Here is a 19,667-nt window from a genome sequence, read left to right as displayed (position 1 = left end):
AAATGTTACACAAGTCCGAAATAAAAACAGGTAAATTGTGTTGTGCAACCGAATGGTCCAACACACTGGTTCTCAAACTTTTTGGTAAACTTCCTCCCTTAAAAGTTCAAAAACAGTATCATTCCTTCCTAATATACTTCATGGTAGATGCTAAAGCATACATTGATAATTGAAAATTGGGTCTTTTATCAAATTCACGGGTGATATTCCATAAACGAAAGTGTCTATTTATAAATCAAGTGTAAAATTATGAAAAGTAAATTCTTCCCTTCAAGATTCAAAAAATCCTCTCTTTGGGAAACAGTGGTCTAACACAGGGGTCAGTAACCTTTTATGCACTGCGGACCGTTTTTGAAACTAAAACTTTATCGCGCACCGGTCTTCAAAAAACTACAAATATTTAGCAAAAAAAAGCGCTTAAGATAGTTATCATCCCCGGGATACATGGGCAAAATGTTTTATAGCATTTAATCTTAAAAATTATTCAGCTTGGTAACAACCGGTGGTTGCCGACCACTGATCTAACACCCACAAAAAAACACTGAAGCCTTAATCCTATGAAATCATTTACTCTTTTAATTTAAAAGTACATATTGACATCAAAAACTTAGATTAAAAGATTTTTGTTTAACTTCCCTGGAGTCTTGAAAAAAAAACAGTTCAAACTTACACGCGTCGCATGTTGGGAGAACAGCCAAGCTCCAGTGGGTTCCGTTACAAGTGCTTTTGTTTTCACCAACTTCCACAGCAAGAGGGTCGACGCACGAATACGTAATCGTGTCGCCGCCTTTGTAAGGCCCACTGGGGGAAATTGAAAGTTCGGCATTGGTTGGGGGTACGGGACATTCTAATGACAAAAATAGAATTAAACCGTTTAGGCCTAACAAAACAAAAGCAAAAAATGACAACCCAAGTGTGGAAAAGCCTGTCGAAACTAAATACAATTCATTTGTGTGATGTGAGATTGGTTTTGTAAGGAATAAATAAACTTTTAGTTTCAGGATTGTTTCGCAAAGGCATATTCAGTTTCTTTCACAGAGTTAGCTAGGACCGCGAGAGATCGCTGAAAGAGTTAAAAACAGAGGGTGATAAGTTGGTTCTTTAAACTATTAGCTGGTACGCGCACGTTAGCGCCACGTAGCGGACGTCTATTAATTCCTCTTGAAAAAAAAACTCTTAAAGTGGAAATTGCTCCCGCGGCTGGCTCAAAGGTGGGCGCATTCACAAACATGCTTACAAAAAAAGTATTAGCTGTAAGTCGCGTATGCACAGGCTGTTTACACTCGGATGTACCTGGCTCGCAAGTGGGTGCTGTGCTCTCACTCCAGCTTCCATCTTCCAAGCAGGTGTTACTTCCAGGGCCTACCAGGACATAGTTATCACTGCAGCTATAGGTTACAATGGTTCCAGCAGCATGTGATGTTCCTGCTGGAGTGTTACCTCCGTTTGACGGGATCTGTGGTAAACCAGGACAGGGGTTGTCTGAAAAATATCGTGATGATAAATTTCCTTGATACACAAATTCAACACTTCAAGTTTATTTCTCTTTAATTTTCCTGAACTGATGGTGTTAAAATTTTTGGTGGCGGATTAACGTTGTATGGTCATAAACTTTTTCGGGACAGATTGATTACGGGACAGATTCTTATGTATTTATACGTAAACAACTGTAATGAATATATCAAAAACATTAAAACTTTTGTGGTTATCTAATGGTGGGATCTCTGGGTGCAAACCAGTTAATCTACCCCTGCAAAAATATTTGTTAAACTTAAAAATATTTGTTAAACTAAAAACTTAAAAGCAAATACTGTTTAAACATTTTTGTATTACTGACACAAATTGGTAAGGGAAAAACTTACCGTGGAGTTTGCCAGTATAAAACTTCTCAGAAAAGCATTAGAGACATTTTATTGTAAATATGTTGTCGTTAAATTAGTGAGTAAGGTTATAAAACTGATTTTATGTTTTCATTTCTCTAAGAATAAATTCACACTTACCGTTACATTCTGATGGGTTGCAAGTTTTATAACACAAGGCCTGAAGGTCAGCGCGATTACATTGTCCGGTTGAAAGGTAAGCATCACAGACATTTTGTGGCAACTCGTCGACGCAGTCTGGAGAACAGTGAACTCAGTGAAACTACAACTTTTAGTTGATTTTTTCCTACTTGAACCAAAAACATTAAAAGGATGACAAAACGTAACTGCCGAGTCGTGCTAACATCGCACATTTATCACCCTACTGGTTATGCCAGTTAAACCGGATTTGAAAGTCAGTTTAGGCTTTTCGTATCGGGTTCGGGATTAAGTTTTAAGTAAATGGGCTTAATTCAAACCTAACTTTATACTCATACTCTTGTATTGGAAATTTGCTAGGTCTCAAAATCTTCGAAATCAGGCATGATTCGGGCGTGTATTCAGATACGTGTCTTTTATGTACTTACCTTGGCACAAGACCGAGCCGAATGCGACTGCCAAGACAAGAAGAAAAATCTTCATCATAAATGTTGTTGAAAGAAGTTTTGATTTCTAATGCGAATGCAAAGAACACAGCGAAAACAATACCTAGAGTCTTTAGTATAAACAATCCGCTAAAAACTAACAGCATATACAAGTCAGTATTTACATCTTTTTATAGCACAAAGATGTCTGGATGAAACACCTTAGCAATTTATGACGATACATTCTATTCACACCACACAACCGAATGAACCAAAAAACCTTGATACTGATACTCACTCCAAGTTATGGCGAAATGTGATTGGTCGAAATCCTCCTCATTGCGGATGTTTTCGCAAATGCGACAATGGCGTTGGCGCATTGCTTCCGCATGTTTACCAACCACCTTTGCTTAACAATGAGGTCTGTATGTGTAGTTAGTAGGTTGTGCCAAGCATTGTAAGTTATACGCTCTTATGTTTCTAATATAAATCCTGACGTTCAGCCATGCTTTTGGAAGTGAATGTTTGTCAATGCTTTCCCTCGTTGGAAAAGTTTGAGATCTTAAATTTAAATCCCACATGGGGAGCTTGGTGTTCTTCTGCCGAGTATAGTGGGACTGTAAACACATTAAAAGCGTTTCTGTTGGCTGAGCACTTTCAATTCAATTGGGATCTCTTTCGAAAAACTACAAGGTGAAGGTACCCAAGCAATTGTACCAAAAATGTCTTTAAAACACAGTATTTCGGCCCTTATTGACACTACAAGGGCGATTCAGAAGCAGTTTGGCCTAAAACGCAACGCTTGGATATGGAATACGAATTAGTGTTGGAATATGGTGACGCAATGACCTTTTAAAAAGGCGCCATTATGTTGTACTGGTCAACATTTATTATGTTTTTGGCATCCAAACAGCACATTAGCACATACTGTGTTTACCACCTGCGATAGCTTTTGTGCAGAGATTCTGCATTCGAACTGGAGGCTGCAAAACTGTTTGCTACGTCCCGTACGCTGATTGGTTGAAATCCTCCGCATTACGCCGAGCGAGCAACCCGTCTCGGTACGAGCGATGACAAAGAGTTTCCGCTGATTTCCAGGTAGCGCTTCCACGTTGTGTTAAACCCTATTATGTGGTGTGTGAGATGTTTTCCTCAGGAGCTCCGAGCATTTCCGTTCGCTCGCAACTGCTCTTTGCGCCTGATACAGATATCGGAAATAACATCTCACATATTGTCCTAGTATAGATTTTGCAATTATCATCTAATGTGTTGCCCTGATACCGACGTTGTTATGTATTAGATGGTGTAGATACAAGGCATTCCTTCTTCATCTATAAATTGTGTCTTGTGCATTTAGGTCCACAAATGTTTCACTTTTGGGCAGATATTTCTGGTTTGTAAGTTGTGCTGTTCAAACTGCTTCACGTTTATTTCCATTTACCAAATGAAACTCAAGGTTTGTAACGACTTAATGCTTTTCCGTTATTCGTGGTAAACACTTTTCATTGTCAACCATTAGCCTTCGGGCTCAAAACACTACACCAAACTTTACAGCTAATACTTTGTCCGTTTTATGTAATTTAGTGTGACACGAATAATCCTTCACAACAGCTGATAGCGTGGGCTTCTGATACACCAGCTGCCAATGGTATAAGGCCCTGATATGGTATAATATTAGTCAAAGCAAGAGGTAAATCGAAGAAGTGATGTTAGGTTGGGTTGCAAAGCATTTTGCCTGTTTGCAAGGGCGGTCCTACATGGTCTCTAGGTGGCGCATGCGTTATTGGAGCTTGTTCTGCTGTGATTCACGTGGAGATTTCTGATTGGCTGAATTTCTCCGCATTGCGGGATGAGCACAGAAATGCTACGTTGGTCAAAACATCATTTCTGGTCCTGGCGTTTAAACTGTTGTGCTAATATCTCCTTTTAAACTAACTTACAAAAGATCTTGGATGTTGCAAAGAGTGATTTAAGAGTCAATATTTGCATTGATATAGTATTCTAAGCTTTGTTTATGTTAATAAATGCCTTGCAATTGATTAAATGTAGCTTGTGGAGTTTTGTTTTTATTGCCACTTGAATTTATTTAGTGATGATTATGTTTCGTGCAGCAGAGAAAATGTTCCAAAGTGTGCATATTAATCAGGCACTGCGACTAAAAAAATAGATCCTTTAACTACAATAAAAGTTCTACGTTGGGTTTGTTGTGGCTGTGATTTCATTTTTTTTTCGATTTGTTTCTTTAAAATACTTTGCTGCAAGTTCTGTATTTTGAACCAACAAAATAAAATCGGTCTTTTTATGAATGTACTAATGTATAACGATATCTACATCGACAATGTCCAACGTACTGTTAATGGTTTGACTAAGGGGTTTTAAATAGTCAACATCTTTCAGCAAATATGTAAAAAGCAATGATAAGAAGATTTTATTCGTGTTTGGAAATAATATTTTACATTTTTTATGACTAGAATGAGCTAAACCACCGGGTCCGTGGTCCTTCAGGGTCCGTGAGGCAATTTTGGGGGGACCGCGAAAAGAATGAAGTAGTTCTATAGTCTTATTTGGCGTCAGTTTGTGCCACTAAATAAGTTTAAATTAAAGTAGATTTTAGAATCGACTGTCTCCATTGGTAAACAATAGCCTTTATTGCATTTAAACCAACAAAAATGCAATAGTAATGTTTTTTGTCTGTAATGTCACAACCTGTCTTTCGATCATTGTTTTATTCCATAGCTGCTAATTTTTTTGCATAACTAGCTAAAATACTGCAAATACACATTCAGGTTTAAGGACCGCGAGCCCTCGAAATAATTGCAAAAAGACTGTTTAAAAAAATAATGAAATAGTTTAAGAACCACTGAGCTAAACGATGTTGTTTTCATCATTTTTTAGTTTGTTTTGTTTATTGCTTTTTAAAAAACAAAACATTTCCCATTCTCTGTTAATATAAACAATATTTGGCTTACGTGTGACGGTCTAATTGCTGACAATTCAATACTTCCTCAGCTGAGAAAAAGCCGAGAATCAGTTACATTAATGCACAGAACAAGCCAATGGTTTTTAAGTCCATGCACCTTTACATATGCGATTTCGCCAGAAATATATTTTTGCAGAAAAAGTGGTTTTATATTTTAAAATTATTCAAAAATCTGAGAACCGCGTGTTTTTTGTTGTTGGAAACTTGTTGAGTTACCAAAGTAGAAAAGTTATACCTTACTTTTACTTACATATGAAAACATTCACATTGTCTCGAAAGTTTTCGTATTCTGGAGTTTACTGCGAAATGCAATATTCGGTGTTTTATAGTTAAACTTAAAAAGCAAGTTAAATCTTTAAACCCACAGTCAAAAGTGGCTATATATGTTATGGTTGAAACAATTAAATTGGATGTGTCAGTTAAAGTACGTAGCCTAATACAAAAATTTCTACGGTTATGTTAGAAGCTAGCCTTGCTGCAATTCGTATCAGTCACACGCTTAAGGGTTTTCGTAAAAATAAATAACAAAGAAAATACCACCGTTTTGTTTGCGGATTGCTTGGTTGTTACCGCATTATTAGGTTCTTCATACACTCCATGTGTGCTTGTCAAGTCTACAAAAATAAAGTATAGTATATCTTTAATCACCTTTATGTGAGACATAACAAGTTTCTCTTATATACGCATTCTATTATTAAAACTAATATAATTTCTTAAAATGCTGGCAGTTAAGGCTGTTGAGTTTAGTGTAAGGGTTTGATTTGCAATAGTCACCAAACTTTTTTCACGGTTAACATTAAAAAATAACATTCGAGGGCCAAACAGCTTACAAACTCCAACGTAAAGCCGTTCCAAAACTTGGGCCCCCGAAAGGCCTTTGCAGGACCAACAAGAATGCAATCTTATTTAGAGTCAGATAGTGTTACTGTCAAACAGTAAATTGTATTTGAAGCTTGAACATAGCATTGATTCTCATTTTAATACAATAAATTCTGCAAATTACATTGTTTGCAAAGTAGATAGATTGCGTACATTGTTTTAGAGGAGCTAACAAAACGACATTAATCCTACTTAATTTAGGCCCAAATCACTTCATGTTCTAATGTGTGAAATGGAAATGAAGAACTTGCAGTACACTATTGTATTTTCACCTGTTCTGTTATTCTTGTATCTTTGAATCAACTTGCAGCAAAGTAGTAACGCAGTAAGAAGTACAATCCACCCTGTAAGCGACACCACTGCTGTCGTAAACTTACTGTTGCTGAATGTCCTATCAGGAATGGCGTTGGAACAGTTTGACGAGGTTTCCATTATTGTACAGTTAACCCATAGTGCAGCCCTAGCCGTAATTTAAATCTCCTAAAAGAAGGTGTCTGTGAACGAATTTCTTAATGCAAAAGAAGCAAATGTTATTACACAATAGAGTCCGTTCAAGCTATTATGTGCAAATGTATCAATTTTTACACCTTAAATCGTTCTACCAATATGTAAATCTTATAAATCTATCATAACAATGTGCTATACCGTCATGTTTATACCAAGTAGTTTTATTTTAATATAGACTCAGTATAAAACAAGACTTCCGGAAGGCCAATGGTTAATGAATACTTTTTTACGACTCTAAACAATCGCCATTATCCTCACCTCAAAAAGTGTCTAATTTGCCTAAATAACGACAACAGCAATAATATTTTAAAGTATGCGAAAAGTGTGTTCACTGCTTAGTCAAGCCTTCTGTACGTTTTGATTTTCAATCGAGTACAGTCCAAGTCTATCGTTTCTAAGATCTTTTCCTTTTTAATTTTTTTCGATTTCTGCTTTTGTCGAATTTCCAAATCTCCATTGAGAGCATTCAGAGTTCGTCCGCTATTCGTTGCAATACAATGCGGAAGACGTATTTAAATATTTCTACCTCTCTTTCATTGTGGAAAGGCCTATTCCTTTTTGGCACTCTATATCTAATAATAGATATTCAGGAAATATGGAAAACAGACAAGTTTCTTAATAAGGTTATTGAAGTTGTTTGAAAGTTTTCACAATAACTATTTGTATACACTTCTGGATTTTTTGATGATATATGAATATTGTAAGTTATATGAACCACCTCTAAATAGGTACCATTCTTCATAAATCAGTTTAAATCAAATCTTGTTTTTTCGATATTATCTAAATCGCACAAATAAATGTTCGATTACTGTGAACAGTTTTAAGCCCACACAAACAAAGAAGTTTGGCGGACCTTTGAAGACTTTTGTTAGTAAGAAACAGCTAGCCTATAATACACTGTGGTCCACTTTGAGCAACGTTGGACGTACACGTTGTTCCCAAACACCAGTTTACACGCCTGTTTATTTGCCACATAGACTTTAGTGAGTCTGGACATACACATAAGCACCCTAAGTAGTAAGTACAGTGCCGGCAAAAAAAATCTTTACATTCGGTCGGTAAAAAAAAACTTTACATGTCATTTATGCATAAGTTCTTCGCTTACCGTTTCCGCCAAAAGCATTGTGTTACAAAAACGCTTATAGTTATGTCATAAGCTACTGTCTGGCTACACTTCACAGCGAAGCTATTGCATGAGTGCCTTGTGTTGCTTTACAGCAGGGGTGTCCAACCTTTTTGACCAAAGGGCCACATGCGGTTTACGAATGATTGCGCGGGCCGGTTGAGTGTTACTGCCAATTTGGAGTCTCTGTCTTATAATTTCTTATTAAAATCCTCACACCGAAATTCTAATCTTAGAAATGTGTATTATTCTCGTTACAGTTAAGAACAATAAACACACCAAGATACAGTTGAGTCAACAAAGTTTTTCCCACACGTCGACATTTCAATGTGCAAGTTTGGCACTGTTTTTCTCTAACAAGTTTGGCAATATTCGGTGAGATGGACGATGGAGAAATGCAGAGCGATTTTTCTACATGGCTGTCAGAAATTACTGATCTTACAGGGGATTTGAAGTCACATGTCAACCTTTCTTGGAAAGTTCTGTTGGCGTTACTTGCTTTTTATTTCCTGTTTGGCATAATCTATATCACTGCAGAGTGCGGAAGATGTTTTTCTGCTAAATGCGTTTTGCGCGAGTCTCTGATACCATACAGATGTATTTCAATGAACCAAGAAACATTAGGCTACTGACTGACTCTTCAAGCACGAGTCAGATTGTGACGTAACAATGTAGAATTTGTGATGCGTAACAATGCGCATTGTGACGCAACAAAAGTAGCTTGAACAGTTGTGTATTACTACTCTATTAACAAAGAAATAAGGCAAACAACAATTAAAATGTCAATTTTTCGGAATGAAAGTTTGCCATAAATTACGTAGGCGATTAAGATGTCATTTCAAAAAATACTACGCGGGCCACTCAGAACCTTCCTTCGGGCCACATGTGGCCCGCGGGCCACGGGATGGACGCCCCTGCTTTACAGCTTCGTGAATATTAAGGTCGGTGAAGTTACACAACGTTTTTTTTCCCTAAAGTTTCGAGGTAAAGTTTTTGAGGGATCGAGGCAAAAGTTTATTCAAGCACTAAACTGTGTCTATGCAAATGGTAGAAAAATCTTGTGCCTTGACTTTGTTAGAGAATGGAGATTCTATGATTGCTGTAGCCAAAGATATTGTGGGTCTCAAGAAACGCAATTTATCAATTAAAAGGTCAGCGGCGTAATTGCCACATGGGATGGTTCCGAAGAAGAAGTCAGGTTCTGGCGAACCTAGGAAGACTTCGCCAAGTACGGATAACACTGGCCGACATGATTTTTATTTTCTGGCGGAAATGGGGACTTCTAAGATAATTTGCTTACGCTGATTACGAATATGAAGTCGCTTTTTTTCTATCACGTCAAGATTTTTTATAATTTGTAATTTAAAATTTTGCATTTCACTACTAATAACATCCTGTTCTATGAAGTATTCCTTGCTGTTGGGTCATAGTTATTATTGTCATAGCCATTATACATCATTGTGACATCATAATAATTTTATTGTGCGTAAACCAGGCTACATGCAAGCACAAGTTGGCAAAATACCAGCACATGTACAGTACATTATGTCAGCTTGTGCGTATATATACGGCAGAATATAACACCATTTGTCAAAAATGTTTATTATGCCTATTTTGGTGTGAAATTAGGACCAAGACAAACCATGGGCCCCCACACAAAGTGTGTCGTACTTGTGTGTCATCATTGAGGCAGTGGAGCATTCGAAAACAAAAATCTTTAGCATTTGGTGTGCCAATGGTTTGGAGAGACCCGAATGGACAAGGAAAAGAATGTTACTTTTGCTCATGTGTTGTTTTTGGATTCAATGTCAAAAATAAGCATAAAATTCAATATCCTAAAGCACTTGGATGTCTAATGAGTTTGAAGGTTCATTTTCTACACGCACATTTGGACAATTTTTCTAAACTTGGGTGACATGGGTGAGGAGCATGGTGAACGATTTCACCATGACATCAAAACCATGGAAACGCTGTATCAAGGGCGTAACGATGATGGCGGACTACTGTTGGTGTCTGAAACGCGACTGCGAGAATAGTGAGGTTGCAAGAAAAGCTAGAAGAAGAAGATTCATGCCAAACACCAATAAGAAAGAAAAGTTGTTTGAATCAAAAGCTTATTGACTACATGAACATAATTATGTGCTTTTGGGGTCTAGGGTTTAGGTTTAGAGGGTTAAGGTTTAAACAAACAAAATCTCAAGTCCAATTGAGTAAGTTAAGCGCCTTGTAGACTGTGTTTCGTTTCACATACGGAGCTCTTGACCTCTAATAGGGCACAAGCCCCCTTAATATAACCGTTTTTGAGTAAACTTTTTATTCAATTTTTGCAAAAACGTTTGACGTGATAGAAGAATTCTGACTGCAAATTCGGAATCAGCATAGTCAAACTAGGTAAACTCAATTAAATGTTTTAAAAAAATAAAAAAAAGTTGAAAAATGTCGCCCAGTGTAAGCTTTTGAAGCATGAAGTAACCCCATATCCATCTATAACCTCCATTGAATTGAAAAAAAAACAAGCACCCTGAGCGTCTCCACAACGTTTTAAAAAGGACAATTAGTCATCGACTCCAGAAGGATCTTAACCTACCATGTGGCAAGGCAGCAAAGAACCTCATGCTCACTGCAGCAATCACAGAATCTCTATTCTCTAATAAATTCAAGGCACAAGATTTTTCTTCCATTTGCATCTTCTTTCGACCCATTTTAGTGCTTGAATAAAATTTTGCACGACCTCGAAACTTTTGGAAAATAAAAAATATTATGTGGTTTCACTGACCTTACTATTCACGAAGCTGTAAAGCAACATAAATATTAGGCACGCAGAGCAACTGCTTTGCGGTAAAGTGTAGCCAGACAGTAGCTTATGACATAGCTATGAGCGTTTTTGTAACACAATGCTTATGGCGGAAACAGTAAGCTAAGAACTTTTTGCAGAATTTACATGTAAAGTTTTGTTTGGCCGACCGAACGTAAAGATTTTTTTGCCGGCACTGTACACTAAGGACCGCTGTGAGCAACATTTGATGTTCATGCTATGACCAAACGCCAGTTCATGCGCAGCATTAATTTTTTAACCTGTAAAGAGATATGTATAAGCATTTTGACTGCACTGATGACAGCTGCGAGCAGCATTAGATCTTTAAAACATGTACACCCACACTCCATGCATGTACAACATATCTTTTCCAGTGCGCTTAGAATGTAAACTAGTTTTGTTGGTCCGTTTTTAAAAATTCATCCAAACGGTACATTTGTTTTGGTGGCGGTCAAACATAATGTGTAATACACTTGCTGAAATTTTTGTTTAAATGTTCAATAAAGGCCAATTAGAAACAATAGTACAGTAAAATTGTAATTTCCACTTTTGATTCTCAAAAAGTCTAGGAATTATGTCATTTTTTCTTTTTGGTTTTACAGTTTTGCTGGGTTTCAGCAGCTAAAAATGTTGCCAAAAACTTAAAGTCCAATTGTAAAACTTCTATACTTTTCCTTTGTACAAGTGAACATTCACTCAAAACAACTTTTGATATCAACACCTTTTATTTTCCAATAATAGTTCACAATTTGTGACAGCACAGCATCAGCACACAATATCTGCCATATGACAAGGATTTGTTGATCATCTTTTTAAATATTACTATCGTAACATGCACAAAGTATTTTCTATGAACAAAGCAATTCCGGAGCAGATTGTTTCTGACAAAAAATATGACATGTGATATTTAATGGCTCGTGTAAATACAAAGATTTATTCAAAAACGTTTGTTTTGTTTGTATGAAATTAATTTTTTAGTTGTCTTTATTTTGGAGTGCATGTTGATGGCAACCCTGACAATTTAGTTCTCACACTGGAGAGAGACCATATCGATGTAATATTTGTGAACTGCAATTTAGCAGTCGGGGATCAGTAGAAACACATAAACTAAAATCTGTGCTTAATAATTGCTCAAAAAATAATTTGATATTAACAAAATGTTTTGGCTTTTGGATAATTAGTGAGCTTCTTATGGTTGTTGGCTTTCAAACTCCACAACTGCAAGTTTTTGAAGGAAATCGTAGACTGCGTCATTTTCTACGTCATCATACATCGAACCGAGGAAGTACTTGCACCCGGAAGTGACAGTAGATCCGCATGCAATCTCGCTGAGATCTGGGTTCAAAAAGGATTTTGTTGTAGTATGGTCGGTATTGTTCTTGCAGTGCAACATAAAAGTTAAAACAAAAAACTCTACACTAGTTACACATAATAATAAAACTGCTTCAAAACCTTGTAGGTTGCAAAAACGTCAATGTGAAAACAAACGCAAGGATTTAAAATCGCAGCAGCCACCCTCAGGCATGTTTGAAAGCAACATTATCACCTTTTTACGTAGGGAATGAAATAAATAAAGTTTTGTTATGGTGCTGAGCGATCTAGACCAGTGATTATCAACCGGGGCCACGAGCTGTATTCCGGGGTCTACGGGTGTAGCCTCACCAGAAAGACGCACAAAAATCAGTGAGTTATTTTATTTTATTAGGCGCAGATTTGAGTGTGTGCTGCAAATATCTTTATTCCCTAACATTCTACATCCACATTGAGGTTTGTCAGCATTACAGTTTGTAGTTTACTTTATTCGACTTGTTTAAAGTCGAAAGTAATACTGAATTTTAACACGAGCCATTTACATTTGTTTTACAGGGCACAAACATTGTTATTTAAAGGGGTCCAAGAGACCCAAATTATACTTTTAGGGGGTACGGTCCATAAAAATTAAAGGCTATTGAAACAGTTCAAACAATGCGAAAATCAAAACCTACTTTGGCCACACGGGATGCTTGGCAACTGTCTGATTCGATATATTGCCTGGACTTGGCTTGGCGTACTATGTAGTTTATTTATGAATGTGCCGTGGTTGCTGCTCTGCAGTACCACATCTTAGTTGATTTTAATAAGTAATTTGTTACGTTGAGAACACAGAATTGTGAAAAATAGTTTAAACTGTAGTAGCCTGGACAAAATTTACGATATCGTTTTTTCTGGTCACCACCAATTAACAAATAAAAGAAACAAAATACGTACATTCCGAGTTTGCCTGATAGTCGCTGTCAGTGCTTTGTAAAGTTGATATGGTTAAGATCCTAAAGTTGGGATTGCTTGTTCGAAAATTTTCTGCCACAGTTATTGGAATACCTGAACAAAAACTGAATTAAGTTTCCTGCATGGACACTTAAGCGCTAAGTTTATTATGAAACTAAAAACAACACAGCAATGTAAAAATGCAAAGTGTCAAAAAAGGTTCAGAATCCTTATTACCATTATACAAAGAGGGGAAAAACGTTTAAATTATCTGCAAAGAATCACCATTAGCTGGTTAAATAATAAAAAAACAAAACATTCGAAGAAGTGTCAAAATGGGTCTATGCTGAAATTTAAGGCAGTTTATAGTGATATACTAACACAGTACCTCAAAAAATGCCAATCATACTCAAAGAAGTATTTGTTTAAAGGTCTTTTATTTACAATCAAGGCATAATATTCTTACTTAACGCGAAGCTATCTTTTCCAACAACATTCTCGCTGAAGATAATAGTGACATTTACATCCGCCTCGCCTCCCATAGGGAAATGGTGTTCAATTGCACACGGGAGGAGAAGCGAAAGGGTCCAGGAATTACATGCATATTCCATCATGCTCATCTTAAATGAATGTAAAAACGTTATAAGTTAAAACACGATAATTTAGATTGATATTTTTATATCATTTGTTGTGCATCCGTTACTGGAACAAAGGGACATTTATTGCATAAACATTGTTTTTTAGTTTTAGTGTAACAAAAAAAAAGGATGTCAAGTGTATGTGCTTTTTCGGTTACTTTGGTTATTTTAAGTAAAACACAGCAATGTTGCTTGAAATATGACAGTACTGAATCCTACCGTTGCTTCATAGTCAGTTTCATCGAAAGTCATCACAACATCATGAAAACTGTTGCTGGCTGAACAAGTTCCCGAATGCTGGTGGATTGCAAACAAACTGTTGCTGTTTTCAGAAAGCCAACGGTTGAGTCTGTAAATCGCGGTGTTGAATATTTATTAACTAAGTTATAGGAAATGAAACTCTTCATGAATAACATGCCTCTAATTTTTTCCAGATAAATCCAACCGATTTTACCCGCATCTAAAGTATTGCAATTTTGCACATTACTTGATGCATAAAAATTAAAATAACGTAGGCTACTGGGATTTGTCTATATGTTTTTTAGAAAGCCACCCTCTATACAGACACGGGTGAAAGCAGAAACTTTAGCACCCTTATGCATGCAGTCAAATTGATTACCTGGACATTCTGTGGTGTTATGTGATACATTGTCTTTTGTGTGCCACCCATATTGTTAATCGTAATGCACAAAATTTGTCATTGTTTTATGGTGAGCATGGAGCACAGATTGGGGGTTATTAAGGCCACGAACTGTTAAAGGTTGAGGCTAATAACATTAATAATAATAATAATAATTGTTCTAGACTTTACTTTCAAACTGTTTTGTGTGGTTAGATGGGTGAAAGTTTTTTTTTTTTGTAGCGTGCAAGAAAAAACAAAGCAAAACACGAGTTTATCTTACGCTATGAATCTGTCCATTTGATCGAAGTAAATGGGGAAGTTTGTACGGGTAAGCACACCACCAGCAGACGACTGCCTATGTGGGTTGCTTGAGGCTAAACTTGTTTCCTTTTGAAGACATTGGTCCAGTTCCTTATTGCCATCGAAAATCGCGAGTAACTTGGCTGCAGAAAACAACAAAAATCAATGTCAAGGATATAACACACATTACTTGTTAACACTAGACATAGACTGTTTAATTTGTCGTATTCAGTGTGCAGAAATGTTTTGTATACCCATGCTACTGGAGCACTGACATTCGAACCTGTTTTACAAATCAACTAAAAATCTGACAAACTTGGAATTAAACAACCTGCTTTTGCCAGTTTATTGTTATGTTTTTACATTTTTTAAAAATTATGGTAAATCCTCCAGAACCCGTTAATCATTGCAAGAAACTTTCCTACCATATTAAGAATCAGTCTCCCAGGTAAAATGTCGGTTAGCTTTTAATTGCTCTTGGAGAGAAAAAATAGTGAAATATACTTTGGTACAGGACGATGTAATGAAACATAAACACGACAATGATGTGCTGAGATTACTAAACCCAAACAGAGAGTAGTGGTACAATGAATGCTCACTTTGTTTTTTGAAACAGAGACACTTAGTATAATTTGTATGTGTAGCATTTAGTCTAAAGCAGGGTGCACAACCTGCGGCTATGTAGCTAAACATGACCAATAATACAAATGAACAGATAATAAAAAATCGTGAATTGATATATTTACCCATTTTTATAACTTTTTTTGGTTTTGATTTTTTTAATTAGGTTAGTGCAGGTTTTCTAGTCGTATGTCTGTGTTTTAGTCTAAATTTTGCTCCACTTACGAGAAATACATGAGACTTCTGTGACAGTGGGGAACATCCATTCTCCGTTTTCAATACACTCGTTGGTGTCATCGGTTCCTGATTTTATATATCCAGGATTGCAAAAGTAGAGGATCGTCGTTCCAACAGGGTTTGACGTGTTGGAAGTGGTAAAGTCTCCTCTTGTCAGCAGCGGAGTTGCCGGACAAGCTGGTGAAATAATTTCTGGGTTTTGTATTTTGTCGCTAAATCATTAACAATATAACTTAAGGGTAGAGGGAACGAGACATGTTTTTCCCTTTATAGACAATATTGTCATTAACGACTGCTGTTTTAAGTAAAATACTAAATATAGAAACAAGGTACCAAGTAATAAAAAAATGTATTTCGCTTACAAATATATTGTTACTTCATTTAATCTATTTAAACGAGTAACAGCCGATATCAATAATGATTGTATTTCTTGAAACGCGTTTTCATATTAAGCAACATCCAAAAAAGTTGCAAAAATAAATAACTATCTGGTTTCGGAGATTTACTTCAAACCCTTTTACAAACAGCTAGACTTTGGTTTCCAAACAACGTTTAACTGTGATTGCTTATTAGATGTACAACATGTGCATGATACAAAGAATATAACCCACGTTGAGCCTCAATAACACAGGTTGGCAGGTTAGCTAGTGTAATGCTCCAATTTCCACTCGATTCACATGTGGATGTGGCATCTCCCATAATAGTTCCATTGATGCAACCGTATTCAATCATAGACCCCTCTGTTGTGGTACCAGGGTCGGTGATTAGTTCGAGTGCATTACTGATAGGAGCAGGACCGCATTCTGTCGGGAAAAAATACATATTTTAGATGTGAATGCCATGATACATAGTTGTCTTAGAAACACCATCTGTTATTACAGCTGTGAAACTTCTTTTTGATAAAATAACCGATCACACCGACTAGTATTTAAGTGTCCTGCGGATTAAAATATATATACTGGCGACCGAGAATTGAAAAAAATGTCTTTGGTGGACATTTGTTTTTTTATTTAAAAATAACTGTTTGCAGTGGATTTGGTTTGAAAGAAAATGTATATTACTCGCCCAGTACAGTAGAGCTACTAACACCATACCTCACGGTAAAGCACTGGAACTCACATCACAGGCCTGCTAATTTCCGATAGGTGGCGCAACAGAGTATTTACGTTTACAGTGGCAATGTTTGTAGTTTCTACAAGTATTGCCAATGCAAACACTTAGGCTCTGTTGCGCCACCTATCAGAAATACGCAAACTTTTCAAGGTAAGTTCCTGTATGGTAGCTCTACCATACCTCACAGGAAACAAACATTTAGCTAATTTTTATTAGATGGCGCAAAGAGCCGAATTATTTATTTTGCAGCTGAAGAGTAGAAGGGTAGGGATGTAAGGATGTAAGGTTTTCTTATCTTATTGAAATTTAAATGTTAACATCCAACTCCAAAAGCCTTTAACGCCAACATTTCTAGAGATATATTGTTTACGATTGGTAAAAGTGCTCATTGCGTCCCCTACCGAAAATTAGGTAAATGTGGATCAACCGTGAGGTATAGTGTTTTAAGATTTACTGCCCAGTAGCCACACGTTTCGGACTATTGTACGGCTATTATGTGAAAACAATTAAATAAACAGGCAACAAGCAACGTAACAGAACAAATGGTGACGTCATAAACAGTTAAACAGTTAAAAAGCGTTTAAACGTGCATATTACTTAAAAAATACAAACGTTCAATCAGTTTGTAAACCACGCAGCAAAATAGAAGTTATCCTTACCTGCAGTACAGGTCGGGAATACAACTCCCGCCCAAGAACCATTTTCGAGGCATGTCAGGGTGTTTGCACCATCCATCATAGCTAAGCCTGCGCATTGAAGAAATACTTCTTCAGTGTGGTGGAGTGGTTCATTATAGGTTAGTTCAAGCAATTCGTCTAAAGCTGGGAACGGGTCACATTCTGCAAAGCAATGATTAAAACTACTGCAGGATTTCTAGTTTAACGTTTCAGCCGGAACCGGGTTTAAAACCTATACGTCTATGCAGAATATTGATTAAAAATTTAAGTCAAAAAAAAGTGAAGAATATAATAAAAAACAAAGAACCAATTGTGCGAAAAACAGTTGCATAGTGGAATTATAATCACTATTGAATCGGTTGTAAAGAGGTAAATATCGCTGCCGTGCCCCAGTTCGTACAACTCACACAGCTTGTTAAAATACGTCGTTTAAAATCGTTTCCTTTGTAGCTTCCTTTGCGTTGGTTTTGACAATATTTGAGTATTATTGCTGGTAAGGTGCACAATATCTCATACACACGCTCTTCGAGCATATCTATGAAAACGATAAATGAGACATGCAAAATTTTTAGTGGACGCTAAAACTGCACATTCGAATACCGTACGTTTAAACTACGCAATAATAAGCGCAAAGTAGATTTTAATTGAAAACACCTTAAGCAAGCCAAAATGTGTCTCAGTGAAGAACTAGATCGATTTCCTGATAGGAAAATATATTTAACCAACCTGCAAGACAGACTGGGAATGGGGCAGAAATCGAGCCGTTTGAAAGACACTCAAGGGTGGAAACGCCTTCGAGACGACCCATGGTGCAATTGAAATTGAGTACAACTCCGGGAACCAAAGTGCCAATTTGATCCTCGTAAGGTAAAAGCGCATCAGGGACAATAAGGTTGAATCCAAGTTTTATGTCAAAGTCTGGATCAAAATCACAAACTGCTCGAAAAAAAGAAAAGGATTAGAACAAAATGATACGTGGCTCAATTGTAATCAATGATCTTGGTTGACGCTGCTGATTTCTGCCGACTATTAATGCAATGGGCCAATACATTGTAAACAGTGTAGGCATTGTGTCGAAAAAGCATTACACAGTTTCGGCCTTACCAAGACAAAGAAACACAAAAATATTGTGTGAAAAAAGTAGACCTCGGTTTTTGTTTTTCCTGTGCGCTTTAAGCAAGCAGTTATTTAAGATCTCAAGCATAGAGTTTATTTTAAACACTGGTGTTTTATTTAGCAGCTAGTGAACTATAAATTACTGATTTTCACCGAGCTGATTAAAGCTGCATTTTTACATTGTGCTGGTAAGTATGGCTTCATCCCATGTTTTCTAGTGTTTATTTCTATTCCTGATAATGTTTGTCTGTTGTACAGGTCTCATTCGGATTTTTACAGACGAATTTAATGCCCAAACCTCTCTAACCAAAGATTAGGTATGTTCCGTTTATTTAAGTGCTATTTCGTGTCGCTTTAAGTTTTAGTTTTTCTCTCATAGAAAAAGAAACGGGATTGACCGGAACTTTAAAGTGGTTCGTTGATTTGGTGCCTGTGGTTACATTAGCCACCTTATGCAAAGCTTTCCGTCGACAGGTGCAAGCAAAAAAAGAATTTCAATGAAGAGTTGCAAAACAGTTCACTTGCCTAACAGACATTGTCCAGCTTCCGACTCTGACCAAACGCCGTCATTGCACGTATTTTCATACGGGGGCAGTCTTAAATAACCCTCTGAACAGTTGTATTTCACCACTGTCCCGTTGTCATGATTTGTGCCAGCCGGCGTGTTTACACCGTTCGGGTCCGTTGGAAGATTGATGCAGTCTGTGGTAGTAAAATTGTTAATTACTTTTATTGTTAAGGTTGGTCATTTTTGTGTGTTTCACATCTAAGTGTATAGCCTATGTCAGGGGTCGGCAACCTTTTAAGCGACGTGTGGCAATTTGCTTGTTATTCCTATTTGGCAATGACTTCGCGTGCCAAGATTTTTTTGTGTAATAGTGGTTTGTGAGGATATCAATTATAAGGAGGAGACAGCTAGTTCAGTATTAGAATTTTAGTGTTGGAAAGGCTTGATTTTAAGAGAATGGCATGATAGTAAAAAACAAGCAGTGTAACAGGTTAAATTATTACTTAACTATAAACACGCATATCATTTAGGATGCCAACAAAGTCACTTTGGGGTGAAATGTTAAAACTTGAAAGGAGGAATTGAATGCAACTTGTACTTGTGTAAATAGACAATTCTAGTCTCTAGGGTGCTAACACTACAGGCTGCGTATAGGATGGGTGTAAGGAAAACAATGAGCGGAAATGACGTATGAACCATTCATAAAACAAGTCAGTGTAAGTCGAACAGCTTTATTTAATCTCTGTATAGTGCACTACTGGGAAGAAAAAGTTGTATTTTTTCGTCATTTATAGTGTTTATTGTTTATAAGTCCAAAATCGAAGGATGTCTTTTAGGAGTGCAT

The 19,667-nt window shown here is 36.8% G+C and overlaps 2 protein-coding genes across 2 annotated transcripts in view; both read right to left on the bottom strand.

Moving 5' to 3' along the window:
* Positions 1 to 118: 118 nt before the first annotated feature.
* Positions 119 to 10,634, bottom strand: LOC145212882 (uncharacterized). The gene is made up of 5 exons (XM_080081129.1): positions 10,520 to 10,634; positions 2,001 to 2,117; positions 1,294 to 1,509; positions 671 to 847; positions 119 to 150 (listed from the first exon to the last, which is right to left on the bottom strand). Exons 1-5 carry the CDS (start codon positions 10,632 to 10,634, stop codon positions 119 to 121), a joined length of 657 nt encoding a protein of 218 aa, XP_079937255.1.
* Positions 10,635 to 11,453: 819 nt separating this feature from the next.
* Positions 11,454 to 19,667, bottom strand: part of LOC145212881 (complement factor H-like) — an 8,900-nt gene continuing 686 nt past the window's right edge. Inside the window, exons 2-11 of the mRNA XM_080081128.1 lie at positions 18,841 to 19,017; positions 17,926 to 18,135; positions 17,182 to 17,361; positions 16,021 to 16,212; positions 15,398 to 15,586; positions 14,532 to 14,694; positions 13,849 to 13,978; positions 13,458 to 13,611; positions 12,995 to 13,105; positions 11,454 to 12,082 (exon numbers count right to left, since the gene is read on the bottom strand). Coding sequence (XP_079937254.1) covers positions 11,937 to 12,082; positions 12,995 to 13,105; positions 13,458 to 13,611; positions 13,849 to 13,978; positions 14,532 to 14,694; positions 15,398 to 15,586; positions 16,021 to 16,212; positions 17,182 to 17,361; positions 17,926 to 18,135; positions 18,841 to 19,017 — 1,652 coding nt within the window. The 3' untranslated portion in view covers positions 11,454 to 11,936. The remainder of the gene's footprint in view (positions 12,083 to 12,994; positions 13,106 to 13,457; positions 13,612 to 13,848; positions 13,979 to 14,531; positions 14,695 to 15,397; positions 15,587 to 16,020; positions 16,213 to 17,181; positions 17,362 to 17,925; positions 18,136 to 18,840; positions 19,018 to 19,667) is intronic.

The sequence above is a fragment of the Phallusia mammillata genome, chromosome 2 (genome assembly GCF_965637545.1).
Source record: "Phallusia mammillata chromosome 2, kaPhaMamm4.hap1.1, whole genome shotgun sequence".
Classification (NCBI taxonomy): Eukaryota; Metazoa; Chordata; class Ascidiacea; order Phlebobranchia; family Ascidiidae; genus Phallusia; species Phallusia mammillata.
Note: the sequence above shows the minus strand (reverse complement) of the source record. Positions and strands in the feature narration are given on the sequence as shown.

Excerpts from the sequence above, each read along its gene's own strand:
- LOC145212882 (XM_080081129.1), bottom strand. The coding sequence starts at position 10,634 with ATGGGTCGAAAGAAGATGCAAATGGAAGAAAAATCTTGTGCCTTGAAT. Across the intron at positions 1,510-2,000 it reads CAACCCATCAGAATGTAACG|GAAATTTATCATCACGATAT; the intron begins GTAAGTGTGAAT and ends TTGTGTATCAAG. Across the intron at positions 848-1,293 it reads AGCACCCACTTGCGAGCCAG|AATGTCCCGTACCCCCAACC; the intron begins GTACATCCGAGT and ends TTTTGTCATTAG.